Genomic DNA, 16,048 nt, shown 5'->3' with positions numbered 1-16,048 from the left:
GTAATACACAAATCCAAAACGGCTTGGGTCTTTTTATCACTGCTGTCTTATTGCATTGTTTAATGTTCATGTTGGTTTTATGTACATTTATTATAATTGATTGCTTTTATTAAAATTCCCTCAAATTGCAAGACAAAAATGTATTTTGAACTACTTGAATGACTTAATAAACCAAAATTCATCTAAAGTACACAGGTGTTATCGTTACTGTTGCTGTGTAACACCCAGGAAATACATGAAAGCAGACTGTATGAACACACCCACCAGGTATATTAGTAACCATAACCTTGAGGACATTGAATGTTTTTGACTGACGTTAATTTAAGAAATGCTCAATATATTGTCAGTTCAGACCAATCTAAGCTGTGGTACCTGATTTTTTTTTGTTGTAGAATACATTTATTTTTGCCACCTCAAAGTATGATGTAAACACAGAACAAAACACAGACCTTGTTGTATTGTCTTAGTCCTATAGTTCTATTGAGCAATGGATGATAAGTTGAATTTAAATTAGTGGAATTTATCTTGGGGTGGCCGCCCCTGCTTCACTTTGTCACCACTCAATGCTGTATATGGGTGTGAAATGTGCATATAATTAAATTATTTGAACAATTTGAATACACAGGAGGGACTGTGAGAGCTAGAAACAAGTTTGGGCCAAAACAAACAATGTCACTGTTTGAACAGGAAAAATCAGGTACCTCAGCTTTAAGCAAGCATTATTTTTAAACAATTATGAAACATACAATCAAACAGTTCCTCTAAATTTACAAGAGTAAAAAATAATACATTTTAACACATTACATGCAAAACAATAGCATAGTTTTCTTTTTACACATTGCACCTTCACTGAAACAGCCAGACCCGTCCAATCACATCACGTTGTGCTTTTTCCTGCGCATTTTGACGCTTTCCTCTTTGCATCGCACAAACACCTTGACCTGAGACACTTCCACGTGCTGCCCGTCGTCGTTCAAGGCACAAAAAGTAGTCCTGGAAGAAAAGAAAGGTAGAAGGTTTTTTTTTTTATTGTGTGTATGAGTTCAAGTGACTAAAATCGACGATCCACTAGAGGGCGGTCATTGTTCATTATGTAAGACGTTATCATGGACTTGTTTTATGTTTTGTCCATGGTTTCGGCCAAACGGTTGTAGATTTCCGTTTGGCTAGCAACGTGTAGCAACTAGCAACATAATCAACATAGTCCAGATATGATTTCTTTAACTTTTTCCAATATATTTGCTAGAACAGGAAATTTAAATTGCATATGACAGGTTTATTAGAGGGATAGTATCAGTTGCAAGTTCATCAGTTGCATCATTTTATTTCAGTAAAGCAGCAAAGAAATGTTGGGCAGAAAGTTATTTTTATTTGAATTTTTAAGCCACTGGCAGGAAGTGACTAAAGAGTTCGGGAATGTGATGTCATGTCGCTAAGCATTATGGGATTAGCAGCAATTGTAAACTAATGGAGAATTTAAAAGATAAAATACTGTTGTTCACCTTAAAACACTTGGACACCACAGTGCGTTGGATGTATTTACCAGCAGTAACTCAGCAGCTAACGGAGTTGTTCCACGGCTTTTATTCTTCGCTTTTTATACTGTTTTTAGCAAATGTTAGGCAATGGAAGTGTATGCTAACAGCTGCAAAGATGGCGGAGCTCCATGGTAACTGTGGTATTTCCCAAACTTAATTTAAAGGTATTTTCCTCATTTCCCATTAACTTAACATGGTTGGCACGGCAACAGTTTAAAATTGTTTTCCTTCATCCATGTCACTTCCTGTCGGTGTCTAATAAGGAAGAGAAACTATAAATATCACAAAAAATGACAAACTAAAGAAACCTGGGTACAATATTTAGCATAATATTAAATATAATTGTGTCGTATTCACTTATAGCAAACAAGACTCAATATGTTTTTGTTGTATTTCATAGATTAATCCAGTTTACATAATAATTTTAATAAAAGTAGGCAAACACTTAAATTGCTGCCTACAAAACTATAACTATATTGGTAAAATAATAACAATGAAAGAAACTATGCCCCTGTGGCCAGTCAGCAAAAGGTTATTGTTCAGCCCTGCTCGCATGCAACAACTATGACGCTAAACCCTGATGAAAACAATTTGCCTGATTTATCCATTTATAGACTAGATTTATTGTGTTGCCATTTTAGCTTCCTTTTACTTATGCTCATATAAGACATGTACCTGTCTTGTGTTTCTCCTGCTTTGACACTAATCCTCCCCGGTGTGAGTCTGGGTTGGTTTCCCTGGCCGCCCCAGGGCATGATAGTCTTCATTCGATTCCACATGTTCTTCCAGAGCGCGGGGCCCTCCCAGTGAATCCTCAGCAGCATCAGATCACCCAAGTCTTTGTCCAGGGTGATGAGAAAGGTAAATGTCTTGTTTCCTGATATGTCTTCAGGGCTGCAACACACCAGACCAACAGATTCAAACCAAGTCTATATCATGACTATATCAGGTCAAACCTGAGCCGTATCAGTTTTAAATGAGGTCGTACCAGCCCCTTCCCAAAAGAGAACAAAAACATACATAATATTAAAGTAGTGCAGCTGAGTCTATAGTGGCACAGACAATACTTATTTGAATTGAATAATCGTTTCCATTTTTAGAGGCAATGTAATTTTTTCTTTTAAATCTTCTTAAAGCACTCTCTTTTTAACTATTGGGCTACCTTTATATGTTTATAACAAAAGTATAATTTGTAAGACAAAAACACAAGACTCGTTATCTGTTATGGTCCTCATTCAAATTCTCTCTTGTACAATTTCTATTTTTATTCTTAATGGGGACAACTCTCTTTATGCTACGCACATGCCTAAATTATTAATTCTGCAGTCTTTGATATTTATGGGTTTATTCCAGCTCTGCGTGTTCCACATGGGTCAGTTGTTTTCCCGCTCTGTGATTACACAGATGAGAACGCAGCTGTGTTTTGTTTGACATGCTGCATAAACCAGGCTTTCTGAGACAATACTTACAATGTAATAGGGATGTCTCCACTCTCCTCTATGGTTCCAGTGAGAGAAATGATAAGAGAAGGCTCCATTTTGTCCATTTGGTTTATGAACTGGACCCTGAACTGATAGTGAAAGACTGCACAGAAGGAGAGATCACAGGAATATCAAACAGAAAAGTGATTGTCATGTTCAATTTAGGGCACATGTTCTCTTTGGTTTGATCGTAGAGATACTCAAGATACAGTATGATTAAGTTGTCGTTTGTGTAAATGCCATACGTTTATAAGGCATCCTGGAGCGTGTCTTGAGGTAGAGCTTCTTGCTGGAGCCGGTACGGACCTTCTTGATGTCATAGCCCAGTTTGTTGCAGCGGTTCTTCCGACAATCCAGACACACCCCTTTATCAAAAGCTCTGTTGTCGCTGCACCTGTATGCCATGCTCTGCTTTTCCTTATTCAGCACAGAGTCTATGAAGAGATGGACCGACCTCTCATGGGCACACTTCACTGTCTGCTGAAAACCTGAGAAATTAGATGTTTGCGTCAGCTCTAATTTTGCCCAGGAATTTTCCATTGTTACAGAGGTTAAAGGTTACTATATATGAGTTTTTTGTCACATTTCTATAGGTATTCTATTGGTTTTACTCTATGCCTATAGAAATAGCTGTTTCTTTGTAGACTATTTTGCTCTGGTGATGCCACACAAATGCGTTTCATGTTTAAAGGTACTGCATCCCATTATTTAACAAAAGGTTTGAGATAAGCCTTGTCCTACCATGCAAGCCGTATTCAGAGATGTGGTCGTAGATGTTGTGCAGGTCACATCCAGGCTGGAAGTCTCCTCCATTTGGATAAAAGTCAAAATGTGCCACTGCTTGTTTGATGCCCACACTGAGACCCATTCGCTCTTGGGTGAAAGTGTGAATAGCATCCACAAACTCGGCATCATCAGGAGACAGTCTGTCTGTGGGGGACATGCCTTCGAACAGAGGTCCAGCTGGATCCAACCCTGGGCAGATTCAATACCATGTACTAATTCAGTTTGTATTGTTAACCTCTTAACCCCCATCTGAACCAAGCACATTTCCTCTCGTTCGGCTTTACCCAAATCTGAAAGCTTGGTGGAAAAAAGTGTCAAAATAGCGACAAAAACTAGACGTAAGCAAGAATGAAAGCTCGACAAAAGAAAAAACGACAAAAAAATGTTAGAAAAAAGCAACAAAAAAATTACCAAACAATAAAATAAAAAAAAGTCAAAACATGACCAAAAAGCAACAAAAAAGGATCAGTTTTGTAGGTCTTTCAAATCAGGCATTACTCTGTCAGCTCCAGTCCAGAAGCTTTTAGATTTGGGCAAAATCTATTTATTAAGTGTCAGTATAAGTGTCAGTAGTTACCAGTTATTCTCCCAATCTTTTCTGTAGGATCCATATAACTCCCAGCGAATCCTGAGATGTGCGCTCCAAGGCTGTAGCCAATCAGATGAGTCTTTTTGGCTGAAAACTGGAAAAAGTTCTGTTGGGAATGTTTGTATTGTTAATCCACGAGGGTTTGGGGTTCAGCCACAAACAAAGTGCCATGAATTTGCCGTCTAACCTTAAGAGATGTAAGAAAATAAGCAATATCCTTCCCGATGGTGCGCGTGCTCTGAACTGCTATGGGGTAGTGCTGATGGGCCTGTATCAGCCAGTCTGTGATCACCACATTCACATCTTTCACATTATTTTTCATTGTTGTGGCCAACCTCAGAACCCAACTCTCCATCATGCCATCAACCTAAATGCAAAAAAAAAAGATGCAATTCATTAAAGGCACAATGTGTTTTTTTTTATGTTTGTGTAGAAATATATTTTTAGAAAGTCGAGAGCGCTGAGCTGAGGGTTCCAATTTTACATTGTATTTAAAGGCCCTATGCCTGATATTTTTCCGGTATTGGAACTAAATTTGATTTGTCCTTGTTTAGTATATTGCAAACTCAAGACATAAGAGGGAAAACTGTGCATAATTATAAAGTATTTGTATCAATTTCATGAACTTTCTAACATTTCTTTTAATTTAGTGGCTTCCTCTGTCATTGTTTATAATAAAAAAAATATCAGGTATAGTGTCTTTAATGTAATTGTTTAGTTTAAAACAATGTGTAACTGATTTAGGGTCAAATATCTATTTAAAGTATTGAAATAAATATGAAGCTTTTGGTGTGATTGATTATAAATTGCATTTCCTTTTTAAGATAGGGGTCCTCGGGTGTTCCCATTGTATTTTGGGGGTGTGACCAGAAAAGTTTGGGAACCTCTGATCTTTAGACGACATTGCATGATTTGCCCATGAATGTGAGCCAGCTGCAGTTGTGGTACATTTTGGCTAAGGCCTGTGTTTTGTATGCCCTGGTCAGACGCGGTGAAGTGGAAGAGTTGAGGGGTGACCTACCGACCACCCGTGAGTGATGATGATGAGGGGATTACTGCTGTTGAAGCCACAGGAGGTCAGAGTGTGCAGCTGCGCGGGCTCCAGGGTGCAGGTGTCCTCACCTTGGAGAAAGAGCCTGAACACAGCTCTGGGGACGTACGGCTCTCTGAAGCTCGGCACCAAACTCCGGGTTACAGCGCTCACTGGACAGACAGAGGGTAAGAATTCTACTGTGAGAGGAGAGGTTATTTGCATCCAGATGAAAAGATGTTTATTATTTGAAAGAGTATACTGGGTTTAAAATTATTGCAATCTCCCACTTTTACATAAAACATTGCTTCCTTAAAGGTGCACTATGTAACTTTTGAAATAAAAAACAAAAAAATCTTAATATTTGTGTATATTTGACCTTTTAGTGACTCAGTGGCTTCATGGATGCAGCACGGCACTTTTGCTTTCCCTTATAGTGGCCTTTATGACACTCCAGGATCAGCTGTTTTTATAGGTTTGTACCAGAAACCCCAAAACAATACTTTCTGGATACACAAATATTAAGGCCCTTTCCAACTTTTCTCTTTTAGTTGATTTTAAAACCCGCAATTAAAGTACATTTCAAAGTCAGCCTTTGGCCTGCCGCACGATAAATGATCTGCCACATTTGTAAGAATCTGTGCTCCACAGTGATCTTCTTCTAAGTACTGCCTTATTACAAACTATAAGTGCTGTTTCTCTGTCTCAACCCTGAATATATACTTAAAATGCTTTTAATTCTATTTTTTCATTTTCATTTTTTTGCTCAGAGTGGATGGCAGCTGACTTTACAAACAATGGGTTAAATATTATAGATAATGTAAGTTGTAAACTCTTTTCTTGTAAAGTGTTTTTTTCTTTGCTGTTTCAATTAGGAAGGAATTGAGAAACGTTTTTAGAGCAGACGTTAAACGAGGCCCTAGTAATAATTACGTAAGTACTTTGTTTGAACTGCAAGATGAGTCATCAGATGGTCAGAATACACTCAAATTTATACCATTATAGCCAATTTTTGATATACGGAAATAGAATAGTTGTATTTTTAGTCCATTTAAATCACAATAAGAGACTCACCTGCTCTGTGTTCTTTGGGTATTTTACCATCAAGACAGTGCAGAGTGAGCAGCAGACAGACCAGGATTGTGAAGATAGACATTTTAACACACTCTTCCTTCACAGAGACTGCAGAGCAACACACAACTATAAAGTCCAAAGTTGTATACAGAGTGATCCTCCAATAGTGAATTGAGTTTTTCACCACTGTCTTCGGGCTGAAAATAACAGTGGTTAAATGAACAGAAAAGGCAGGAGAGCAAAGTGATATCCAGACTCCTGTCCTGATTGGTTGGGAATGTACTGTGTGTTTATAGATTGGGAAAGAGCAAAGCTATGAATGGGGAGGACTTCACATTTGACACTTTTTATAAGTTTCCCACCATTAATGTCAGAAGACTGGTTTGTTATTGTGTATATGGTAGTCAAACTAAAATATTACATATTTATTTTTCTTTAGTTATGGAAACAGAAACCTTTTAGAGAAATGTGTTGCTTTTCTCTGGAGTACAAGTGTTATATCACATAGAAACTCATGTGAGGGTCCATTTGTCTTTTTTATCTTCTTTATTCCCACAGTTACATAACATTAGTGTGAATGTATATCTGCTTTCCTGGCAGCTCGTTGGCCAGTATGGACTGTACTGTCCGAGCAAAGCTACATGAAGTCCTCCCTGAGCTCATCTGCACGGCTCATGTCATGTCTCAGTTGTACACGTGATTCATAGTCATTGTGCTTTTTCATGTTATTGATCACCAGCCAGACAGAGACGACTGCTCTTATCTGTTTGTACTGCTCCAACTCATAAAGGTGGAGTGAACATTGGTGTGTGGTTAAGCTAACAAAATGTACCTGCTGTGAGGGTCACTGTGTGCATCAATAGCTTCTAATATTTTTTGTGAAACCCTGTTGGGGTTTGAATGTAGTTTTTCACATGAACCTTGTACTGTGTAACTTGCTGTACAGAGGATGCACAGAGGAGACGTAAAACTCACTGAAGTGAAATCAAGTGTTGTAGTCTCCTGGAGATTACGTAAGCTTGCTCTCATTTTTCACTGCGATTTCTCTCTGCATTGGAGACTGTTGACAGGAGTTACATTGTCATCCTTTAATTGTGTTATTGCTCACATTTTTCAAATTTCAATTAAAAACAAAACACTTTCTCTAAACAAGACCACAGATTTGTACTTGTTTTTATTATAATTGAAAACATTGAAATATATCATACTACTTTAGTAAGCATACTTGTCACCCAGAAATAAAATGCAGCCGTAAGGTAGAACCTCTTTTTTATTCCTTAAAACATGATGTAAACTGCTGATTTTAGGAGAAAAATTAATCATGGGTAGAGAAATGAGGACATATCATCAGAATACAACTCAGATCTTGCGGATCATACAGTTACACGGTGTGTGGGTCATGCAATGGGTAGATTTAGATCAAACCGCAATGAGTTTACTTCTTCATGATAGAAAAGGTGATTGTCTTGATGCCAAATACTTTGGTCACTTGTATTGTGCTTTACAAGCCTGTCCTGACAAGTGTGTTACACCATTGTCATTATTTGTTCAGTCTATACTTGGTGGTAAGCTACAATTGTAGCCACAAGTGCTCTGAGGTAGACAGAGGCTGACTATTTGCGCCATCGGCCCCTCACCCGCCAACCAGTCACTCACACTCTTCATTCATACAGGCAGGGCAGGGGAAATGTTTTGCCCAAAGACGCAATTGGATTTGACATTTTAGACATGCAAAGTGTTTCAAAGATTGTGTTAATACAAGGACTGAACAAAATCACAGTGTGGAATAGTGCAATAGTCATCAGTGTCATCGTAAACATATAGTATCAGGGTAAATGGGCATCATACTTGAAAGAATCATGCACATGAATGTGTTCAGTACAAATATTAAATGAGGCTATTATTTAAGGCTGAATTATTGCTTTTGGAGGAAGAGCGACACATCCACAATGTGTTCACTTAATGAATACAAAAACAATATATAAAAAAATAAATATACTACAGTATTTTACTAGATACTGTATACATATACTTGGGACTAACGTACACAAAAACTATTTATGTGGACATTATAGTTTAAGATGTTGACCCATGTGTTAATATGTAGCCAGACAAAAACATAGAAAATGGAGATGCAGTGAAGTCCTTTCAAATGTATATTCAAAACCATAACATAACTGTATCTGTAAACTACTTTATAAAAACTTCATTATTATTTAGCAACAACTGTAAAACATGGTTCAAGTAGTATTTTGTCCCAGGCTTAGCCTCTTGTGCTGTAAGTAAGCCCATTGTGTTTGCATCTGAACTTGTGCCTTTGTGCCTCAGGAGCTCTAACTCATGGTGACCATCTCATACTTGTCGGCGATGTTTTTCTCCTCCTGTTTCTCAGGCTCGGGATGGTGCAGCTCCACACACAGGAAGTAAACTCCAGCTCCTACAGCTCCGCCCACCAGTGGCCCCGCCACAGGGATCCACCACCAGCACCCCCCCGCACTGTGGTAACAACATGCACCATCAATTATACACAGAATTCAAAATTAGTCTCCATACTGTGTTAATCTTCCCACGACTTACATACAGTTAACATTTTAGAATATGCTATTTGGATTTCTGAGAAATACAATATTTCTATTGCTAATTACGAAGTAAGACTGAATACTGACTAAAAATAAACTAATATTGTATTTATCATAATTTATATATAAAATATTGTTTTAATTTCTATAACAATAATAAAATATATGTTGTTCCAACATTTTGACTTAAATCTACGAAAGGTTTATTTAGTTATTTCAAGCATTCGCCATAATAATAAATGGTATGAACCTGCCTGTCGCATGTGGCTTCCTGAAGTGAGTCACTCTACTAGATTATAGCTGTCTAAGTAGCTGTGTTTGTTGTGCTCATCCTCACTGGGGCTGACCCCAGTCTGTCTGGCCTGCATCCTCTAAAGATGGTTGGCTTTAGGTGAAAGGTCTCGCTTAACTAAGCCCTTGACATCCTGAGCACAAACAAGTGTCTGTCAAGGTCTCCCTCTTGGTGGCATTCAAGAAGTAGACCAGCCAAATAGGTAGGCACAGGGATTATAGGGGCCATAATCTAAGGCTAAGATAATCAGGAGACAGACAACACACACTGTGTGACCTAGTGAGTGAGTATAGCCAAATGAGTCAACACAGGTGCGCTTATGTTGATCATGTACATAACAGATATTTTGTATTCAAGATAATTTGTGTGTTATATAAATCTTTTTTTTTGGTAATTACCCTGTGCTTCAGTGCCAGCATTGACCAGACCGAAAACATTATATGTGAAAATAGCGATGAGGTGAACCAGCTCCAAAAATATGTGAAGAAGAGTATTCTAATAAGAACAAAGCTCATTTAATTTGATAAAATGTGATAAACTGCCACACTGCTCTATGATGATATGAATACCGTGCATTGTTTCAAGTTTGTTTTAATGTTATATTCTCTGTCCCTAAATGTGGTTGCTAGTATACGGCTGTATTTACACTAGACAAAGTCCACTGCAAGGTCAGACACAAATGCACCTTGTTCCCTCTGGTGTTTGAAACGTGCAGACAGTATTTACTCTGTAGTTATAGAAATACATAAATATGAATTTTAGGCATGAGCCAACAAGGTATAACGGCTCCAAGTGAACCCATGAGCATATTCCCAAAACGTGACAGACGTGACGTCAAAGACAGAAAGAAAGAGCACCTACTTCTGACCCCTTGTGGTTGGATATTAAAGTAAGGGATTTAGTGTAAAATATTGTTGTAGATTAACATAGACACAGTACATTACACCAAAACAATACAAAACTAAAGTAACTAAGAAATACTATGAATGATAAGAATAAATATAGTTAAGTGTGCATTCAAGCTGTCTGAGAGAAATATTAGATATTTATGCGCGTAGAACATCTTACTGTTCACTCCAATCTCACAGCCATTTTTCAAAATGCAGAGGCACACAAGCATGCTCTCTGAAATATTCATTCATATTATGAAGGGAATAGAAATAGAGCTCCATGGAAACGGCCACAGAGCACTTTGATAAAGCCCCCTCACACTCTGCCAGTGTGAACACCAGCTTTCTGCTTAAAGTTCACTCTTTAACTTTTCATGAATCTCTCCAGTGTCTGATTTTACCTGAACACATCTAGACCCCATCCAGCCACGGCAGTGAAGAAGCGTGGGCCTAGGTCTCGTGCTGGGTTGATGGGATACCCACAGTTCAGACCCATAGACACTGCAATAGCTGTAATGGCCAACCCGATGCACAGTGGCTCCATGCCTTTAGGAGCTCCTATGTTCCTCTTGTCTGTGATGGCCAGGATACAGAGAATCAGTGCTCCAGTTCCAATCACCTACAAAAACCCAAGCATCAGAAATAGCACCATTTTCTGATGTAGTCAGTGCTGTGGTGGCCTGCGTGAATAAACATAATTAGAGAAAAACTATGTCATATGTTAATAATCTGTTCGGTGTCATCACTGCAGGCTGACCTTTAACCCATGCCACTTTATCTAAGCTTATTATGAGTGCTTCCCCTTTCCCCTGGTTCTATTGTTTAAGACACTTTCAAGATACAACATCATATGGTGAGAAGCAAAAGTTAAAAAAATTCCAGCAGTATTTAGTGTATTTAGTTCAATAAAAATGTAGTCAAAACATTAAAAGAGAACTGCCAATTTAAACTGCTGCAGGTTATGTGTACAATATAGTGTAGTCTATATGTAAATAAGTAAGTAATCTGTATTTATATAGCGCTTTTCAGAGGTCTCAATGTGCTTTACAGTGGACAACAACAAAATACAAACAATAAAAAACAGTAAAAATATGCATTCATAGAGGCAGCTCTATTGGCTATAGTGTGTCTACTTATGGAGACATTTATGGCAAAGAGTATCTGGAGCAGATGGATGTTATTCTCATCGGATCAGAATTATTTATAGTTCACCAACAACACTCGTCCATTTATGCTCCGCTTGCTCCGTTTGTTCATTCATGACTGCATTAAATGCACTCCAACATAAGCTCATCTTAATCTCACTTCACTCCTCTGCTTTGACATTGCGCCGTACTTCAGAGCATCGTTACAGGCACTGATGAAGCTTTTTTCTACATCTGCTTTATAATTGAATTTCAAATACTTTTTCTTTTATTGAAAAAAAACCCATTGTAAAAGCAAATATAATATTATACAATTATAACAATATAAATTCAGTAAGAGTAAATAAAATGTGAATGACTTAATACCTGATCAACAAATCCATTGAGCACTGACAGATGTTTTGCTGGGTATGACGCAAATATGTTAGCTGTGGCATTGGGACCAGTGACCAGAAATTCTCCATTGGTATACTCCATCAGAGCATCTAGAGAATATATCTGTCAATAACAAGCATAATATGGAAATGTATTTGTAAGGTAATTCGTTTTAAGCACTTGCCATAGTAGAGTCCAAAGACAGCACAGGATCCAGCAAATGCTCCAAGGAACTGGGCGGTGACATAAACCGGGAACTTCTTGATAGGAAGCTTTCCCAGGATCACCATGGCCAAAGAGACAGCAGGGTTTACATGACCTCCTAAAGGTAATGATTAAGAAACATTAAAAAGGTAATGATTAAGAAACATTAAATTAATATTCAGCACATCTGTCACATTTCCTTTGGTTTTATTTAAAGGCTGCTGCGATTCTACAGATTCTGCCTCTGCTGTTCTTTCCAACAGTATGTTTGGAAAGCAGTGCTTCAGAGGACGTCTTGTTTTCCCATGTCCCGCAATGTCCAAAAAAAGCATGATTAAACACATTCCAGCTAAATGTTACCAGGGTGTGGGGTCATTTAATTAACACTGGGGGATCTTGGCTTTGACCTTGCTGTGATAACACCATTGGGGGTATCAGCCATGCGCCTATTGTTAATCTCCCGTCCAGTTCACAAACATTGTCCATGACAGCCAGCCAGGCTGAATTGCATCTGACATAATCTGGCTGAATCTGCTTAAGACCCATGTAAACGGCACGTCATTAGAGTGACCATGTTGTGTCACACTTATGGTACACTGTCATCCAAAGTCTCTGACAACAAAGTGAAAACAATTGTGTTTTCATCTGTTCAGAGGCCGCTTTGGAGGGCCAGGCTTGTCACACCTGACCCCTCCTCTGCACAGATCCATGCCCCAGTAAAGCTCATTAGTCCAATACCTATGATCATCTTCAGAGATGTCGTTGGACAGAAGCTTCCCACTGCGCTGTGGACCCTGGGGCTGAATGGCCCATTCATGCAGCAAAGGCTCTCCATATATTAACCTCCGTGTCCCCGGGCTTCCCTACCATTCCTCTACAGCCTTCCTCGGTCATTGAACATGTAGCACAAGTGCACTATAGATAAGTCTGAGGAACAACTATCCCCACTGAGGAACTAACACATAAAAAGTGTGTGCAAAGTGCAGGGCTTTGCATTTGCATCACTTTATGTATTTAAACAATATTTGTTTCGGTGCTACTACAAATTGACGTAATGTCCATATTGAACTGGGTTGAAGGACTTAATCCATCCAGTCCAGTCTCCAATATTTGAACATTTTTACAATGATAGAAAATTCCTGGACACCTGGGAGCCTGCCCAAACGTTAGGACACATTGCGATCCTCGGCATAATGACTCTATTCTATGCTGCTTAAAATTCAACAACCCCATTTTCGTTCTAAGTAGCCTCCTGTGGCATTTACTAGGGTTCTTCTTTTCCTGTCGTTGCTGGTAAAGCACAGTGGGCTCCTCTTCCTCTAATCCTCAAGGAATGCATTTGATAAACCCCATCATTGAAATTTGGGCAAAATCCACACACTATATTACACTCTTTGACTTCCTCAGGTGCCTAACAAAAAGTGACCTTTGAGATGGGGAGGATACTTAAGTAATGTACCGTTACTGTGGAAGACAATTTTGGTGGAGCCGTTTGAGGATTTTTATTATTTACATCTTGTGTACCGCAGCTTAATATTGTAAACTCACTCATGTACTGTATGTTAGTAAGTGCCTCTCCTCACATAATAGGGTGGTGGTTGTACCTGACACTCCTCCAGCTATGTACACTGCCATCATGACTCCCAGAGTGAAGCCGATGTGGATGGTCAATGGCTCCCCCAGAGCCCCTTTACTCAGCACTGTCTGGGCCACTGAACCACATCCAAAGAGCTGGGGGACAGATAGACAAGGACAACAACAACTCATTGTTTTTATATATTCCAATTATACCCACCATTAACACTACCCCTCTTGTCCAGCAACAGCCTCGGACTGCCATAGACAATTTGTCCAAGAATGGGAAAATAATTAATCCTTTGCTCATTAGGTAAAAAGCAGAGGCAATTAAAACTAAAAGTTTGGGAGATCAGAGCAGTCATCCAATACTAAACCTTGGTTAGGTGATGCTGCATGCATCCGCCCTGAAGTGACATGTAGCTTTGAAAGAAGACTCACTGGAGCTAGAGAAGGAGAGGTTAAGATCATGGCACATATTAGCATAGAAAATATTTTGTACAATTGTTTTAAAAAGTATTTTCAGGAACCCACAGAAAACATCAAGGGATGCTGCAGCACTTCATCCCATGTCACATTAGTCACACCTTGTTATTGTCTATGTTGGCAGCCTGTCACATCAAAGATATAATGAAATATTCTACTTCCAAATAGGACCGTGAGGTGCGAAGGACAGCAGTTTTGTTCCCCCGAGAGACTTGTGTGACACCTTATTAGCATAGTGCGCCGCTTCAGCTTTTGAGCGTCTTTGAGTTGGCTATGACAGGTGCAGATGGGGGTACTTACTATCAAGACAAATATTCCCAGAAACTCCGCCAGGAACTCTTTAAAGATATCCCGCCTCAGGCCAAATTTCTCCTTCATCCTTCTCTTGTTCTCTTCTTCCATGATTTATTTTTCACTGCGGGCTTACGTTTGGTGCGTGTCCCGAACAGCAGTGTCTGGAGTGGTGCGCGTAGCTGGGGACTGATCGCAGGTTGCCGCCCCCTCCGTTTGGCCGTGGATCTGTGCGCCACGTTAGAGTGCGCGTTCTCCCCAACGCCCACTAGGTGTCCACTGTATTACAATAGGACACTGAGCCTCCAGGTTCTTCTTGACTCGGAGTGGCACATATCAGAGTGCTACACACATCTACAGCAATTAGAAAATAGGCTTTTTTTTAATGACAGATCACCGTGATCTGTCATACAAAATTAAACCAAACTAGCGTCAATTTTGATGTATTGTTTAATTCTAATTCGCGTTTAGGCCTACTCCCAGCCCAAAAATGAATAAGTGGTTAAACATAGGTCTACAGTGGCTCAGTAGCCGCGCGGACATGATCTACTTGGGTCTAAACATAATATAGGCCTAAACGTCAGTCCACACCAGCACATTCAAAAGCTCGGCCTATGGCCTTTTGACATGGACGTTGCAAAATTAAATATCACGTCTACTTTTGATAGTTAGCCTATTTTATCCAAAATATGGAGTTGGTTCTAATCTACTAATAGCTATGACAAAGTAATAATAGATATAAAAAATAGACGCAATCAACTTTACCCTATTGCCTAGTTTCTGTATGTTGAAATAAATAAGAGCCAAATTGCAAAAATGCACACGTGAACATGTCGTTTTGCTTATCACCCTTTATTTAATAGAGTATTTGGCACGCCCGTGACGCTCCTCTTTTAGCTTCTTCCAACAGGAGGCGCTACATGAATGCATTATTTTACTTAGATCACTTGAAGTTAAAGTTAGCGTGTCTTCTCACCAGGTTGGTCTTATCTGCCGTTCAGTGTTTAGTGAGAAGGTGCTGGATGTTTTTTCTGCATTCATCATTGTCACTGTCTCTTTGAAGTGCACCAGACACTTGGGAGAGTGTCGCCCATGCTGTGAAAAAGACCCCTATGTGCTGATGGAGGAAAAGCATCCTCTCTGGGGATTTGCAAATGACGGACCTGTAGGCTATAGATCCGTCTGTTGACTCCTTTGTGCTGTCAGAACCGAATCGTTAAATGTCTAAAGTAAATTAAATGTGACGTGACCATGCGTAATAGGGGATGTATTACGCACAGGTTTATTTTGCAAGTTGCAATACTATCTTTGCTCTCCATTTCTTTCTTTTGGGTGTGATTGTTAATCGGTGGATGCTTATTTGGCAACCTATATTTATTTGCAATTATCACCTGCAGGACAAATTTGTGCCAACAAAACCACTCCGCGATTTGAGCCCCTTCATTTCCATAACATCATAGCCCATTGCGAACCTTGTTAGGCAAATAGACTGAAGTGAGATAAGTCTTTAGCGCCTTCACGTCACTGCTGACATGTAAAGGATATATGTTTGGGAAGTAAGTAGGATATATTTGCTATGTTTTGCGATGAGTTGTAAAATATATCTTAAAACACTATTGTATTGCAAGTGAAACCCACTTGTTTATTTCCATGTGTTTGTGCTTAGTCTCTCGCCAAATAAGCTATAGTGGCCTGATAACACCTCGTGACTGA

The 16,048-nt window shown here is 39.2% G+C and overlaps 2 protein-coding genes across 2 annotated transcripts; both read right to left on the bottom strand.

The window, feature by feature from the left end:
• Window positions 1-872: 872 nt before the first annotated feature.
• On the bottom strand, window positions 873-6,619 carry lipca (lipase, hepatic a; the record flags this gene model as incomplete). The annotated part of the gene is made up of 9 exons (XM_079554507.1): window positions 6,499-6,619; window positions 5,416-5,597; window positions 4,582-4,761; window positions 4,383-4,500; window positions 3,761-3,994; window positions 3,265-3,507; window positions 3,008-3,122; window positions 2,214-2,432; window positions 873-993 (listed from the first exon to the last, which is right to left on the bottom strand). The coding sequence occupies exons 1-9, from the start codon at window positions 6,578-6,580 to the stop codon at window positions 873-875; spliced, it is 1,494 nt and encodes a 497-aa protein (XP_079410633.1). The 5' UTR covers window positions 6,581-6,619.
• Window positions 6,620-8,638: 2,019 nt separating this feature from the next.
• On the bottom strand, window positions 8,639-14,626 carry aqp9b (aquaporin 9b). The gene is made up of 6 exons (XM_079554633.1): window positions 14,345-14,626; window positions 13,588-13,714; window positions 11,964-12,101; window positions 11,771-11,889; window positions 10,661-10,878; window positions 8,639-8,994 (listed from the first exon to the last, which is right to left on the bottom strand). The coding sequence occupies exons 1-6, from the start codon at window positions 14,444-14,446 to the stop codon at window positions 8,832-8,834; spliced, it is 867 nt and encodes a 288-aa protein (XP_079410759.1). The 5' UTR covers window positions 14,447-14,626; the 3' UTR covers window positions 8,639-8,831.
• Window positions 14,627-16,048: the final 1,422 nt, after the last annotated feature.

The sequence above is a fragment of the Gobius niger genome (genome assembly GCF_951799975.1).
Source record: "Gobius niger genome assembly, chromosome: 4".
Lineage (NCBI taxonomy): Eukaryota > Metazoa > Chordata > Actinopteri > Gobiiformes > Gobiidae > Gobius > Gobius niger.
This window is presented reverse-complemented; position numbering and strand designations above follow the sequence as displayed.

Excerpts from the sequence above, each read along its gene's own strand:
- aqp9b (XM_079554633.1), bottom strand. The coding sequence starts at position 14,446 with ATGGAAGAAGAGAACAAGAGAAGGATGAAGGAGAAATTTGGCCTGAGG. Across the intron at positions 13,715-14,344 it reads TGGGAATATTTGTCTTGATA|CTCTTTGGATGTGGTTCAGT; the intron begins GTAAGTACCCCC and ends TCTGTCCCCCAG. Across the intron at positions 8,995-10,660 it reads TGGGGTCTAGATGTGTTCAG|TGCGGGGGGGTGCTGGTGGT; the intron begins GTAAAATCAGAC and ends TTGTTACCACAG.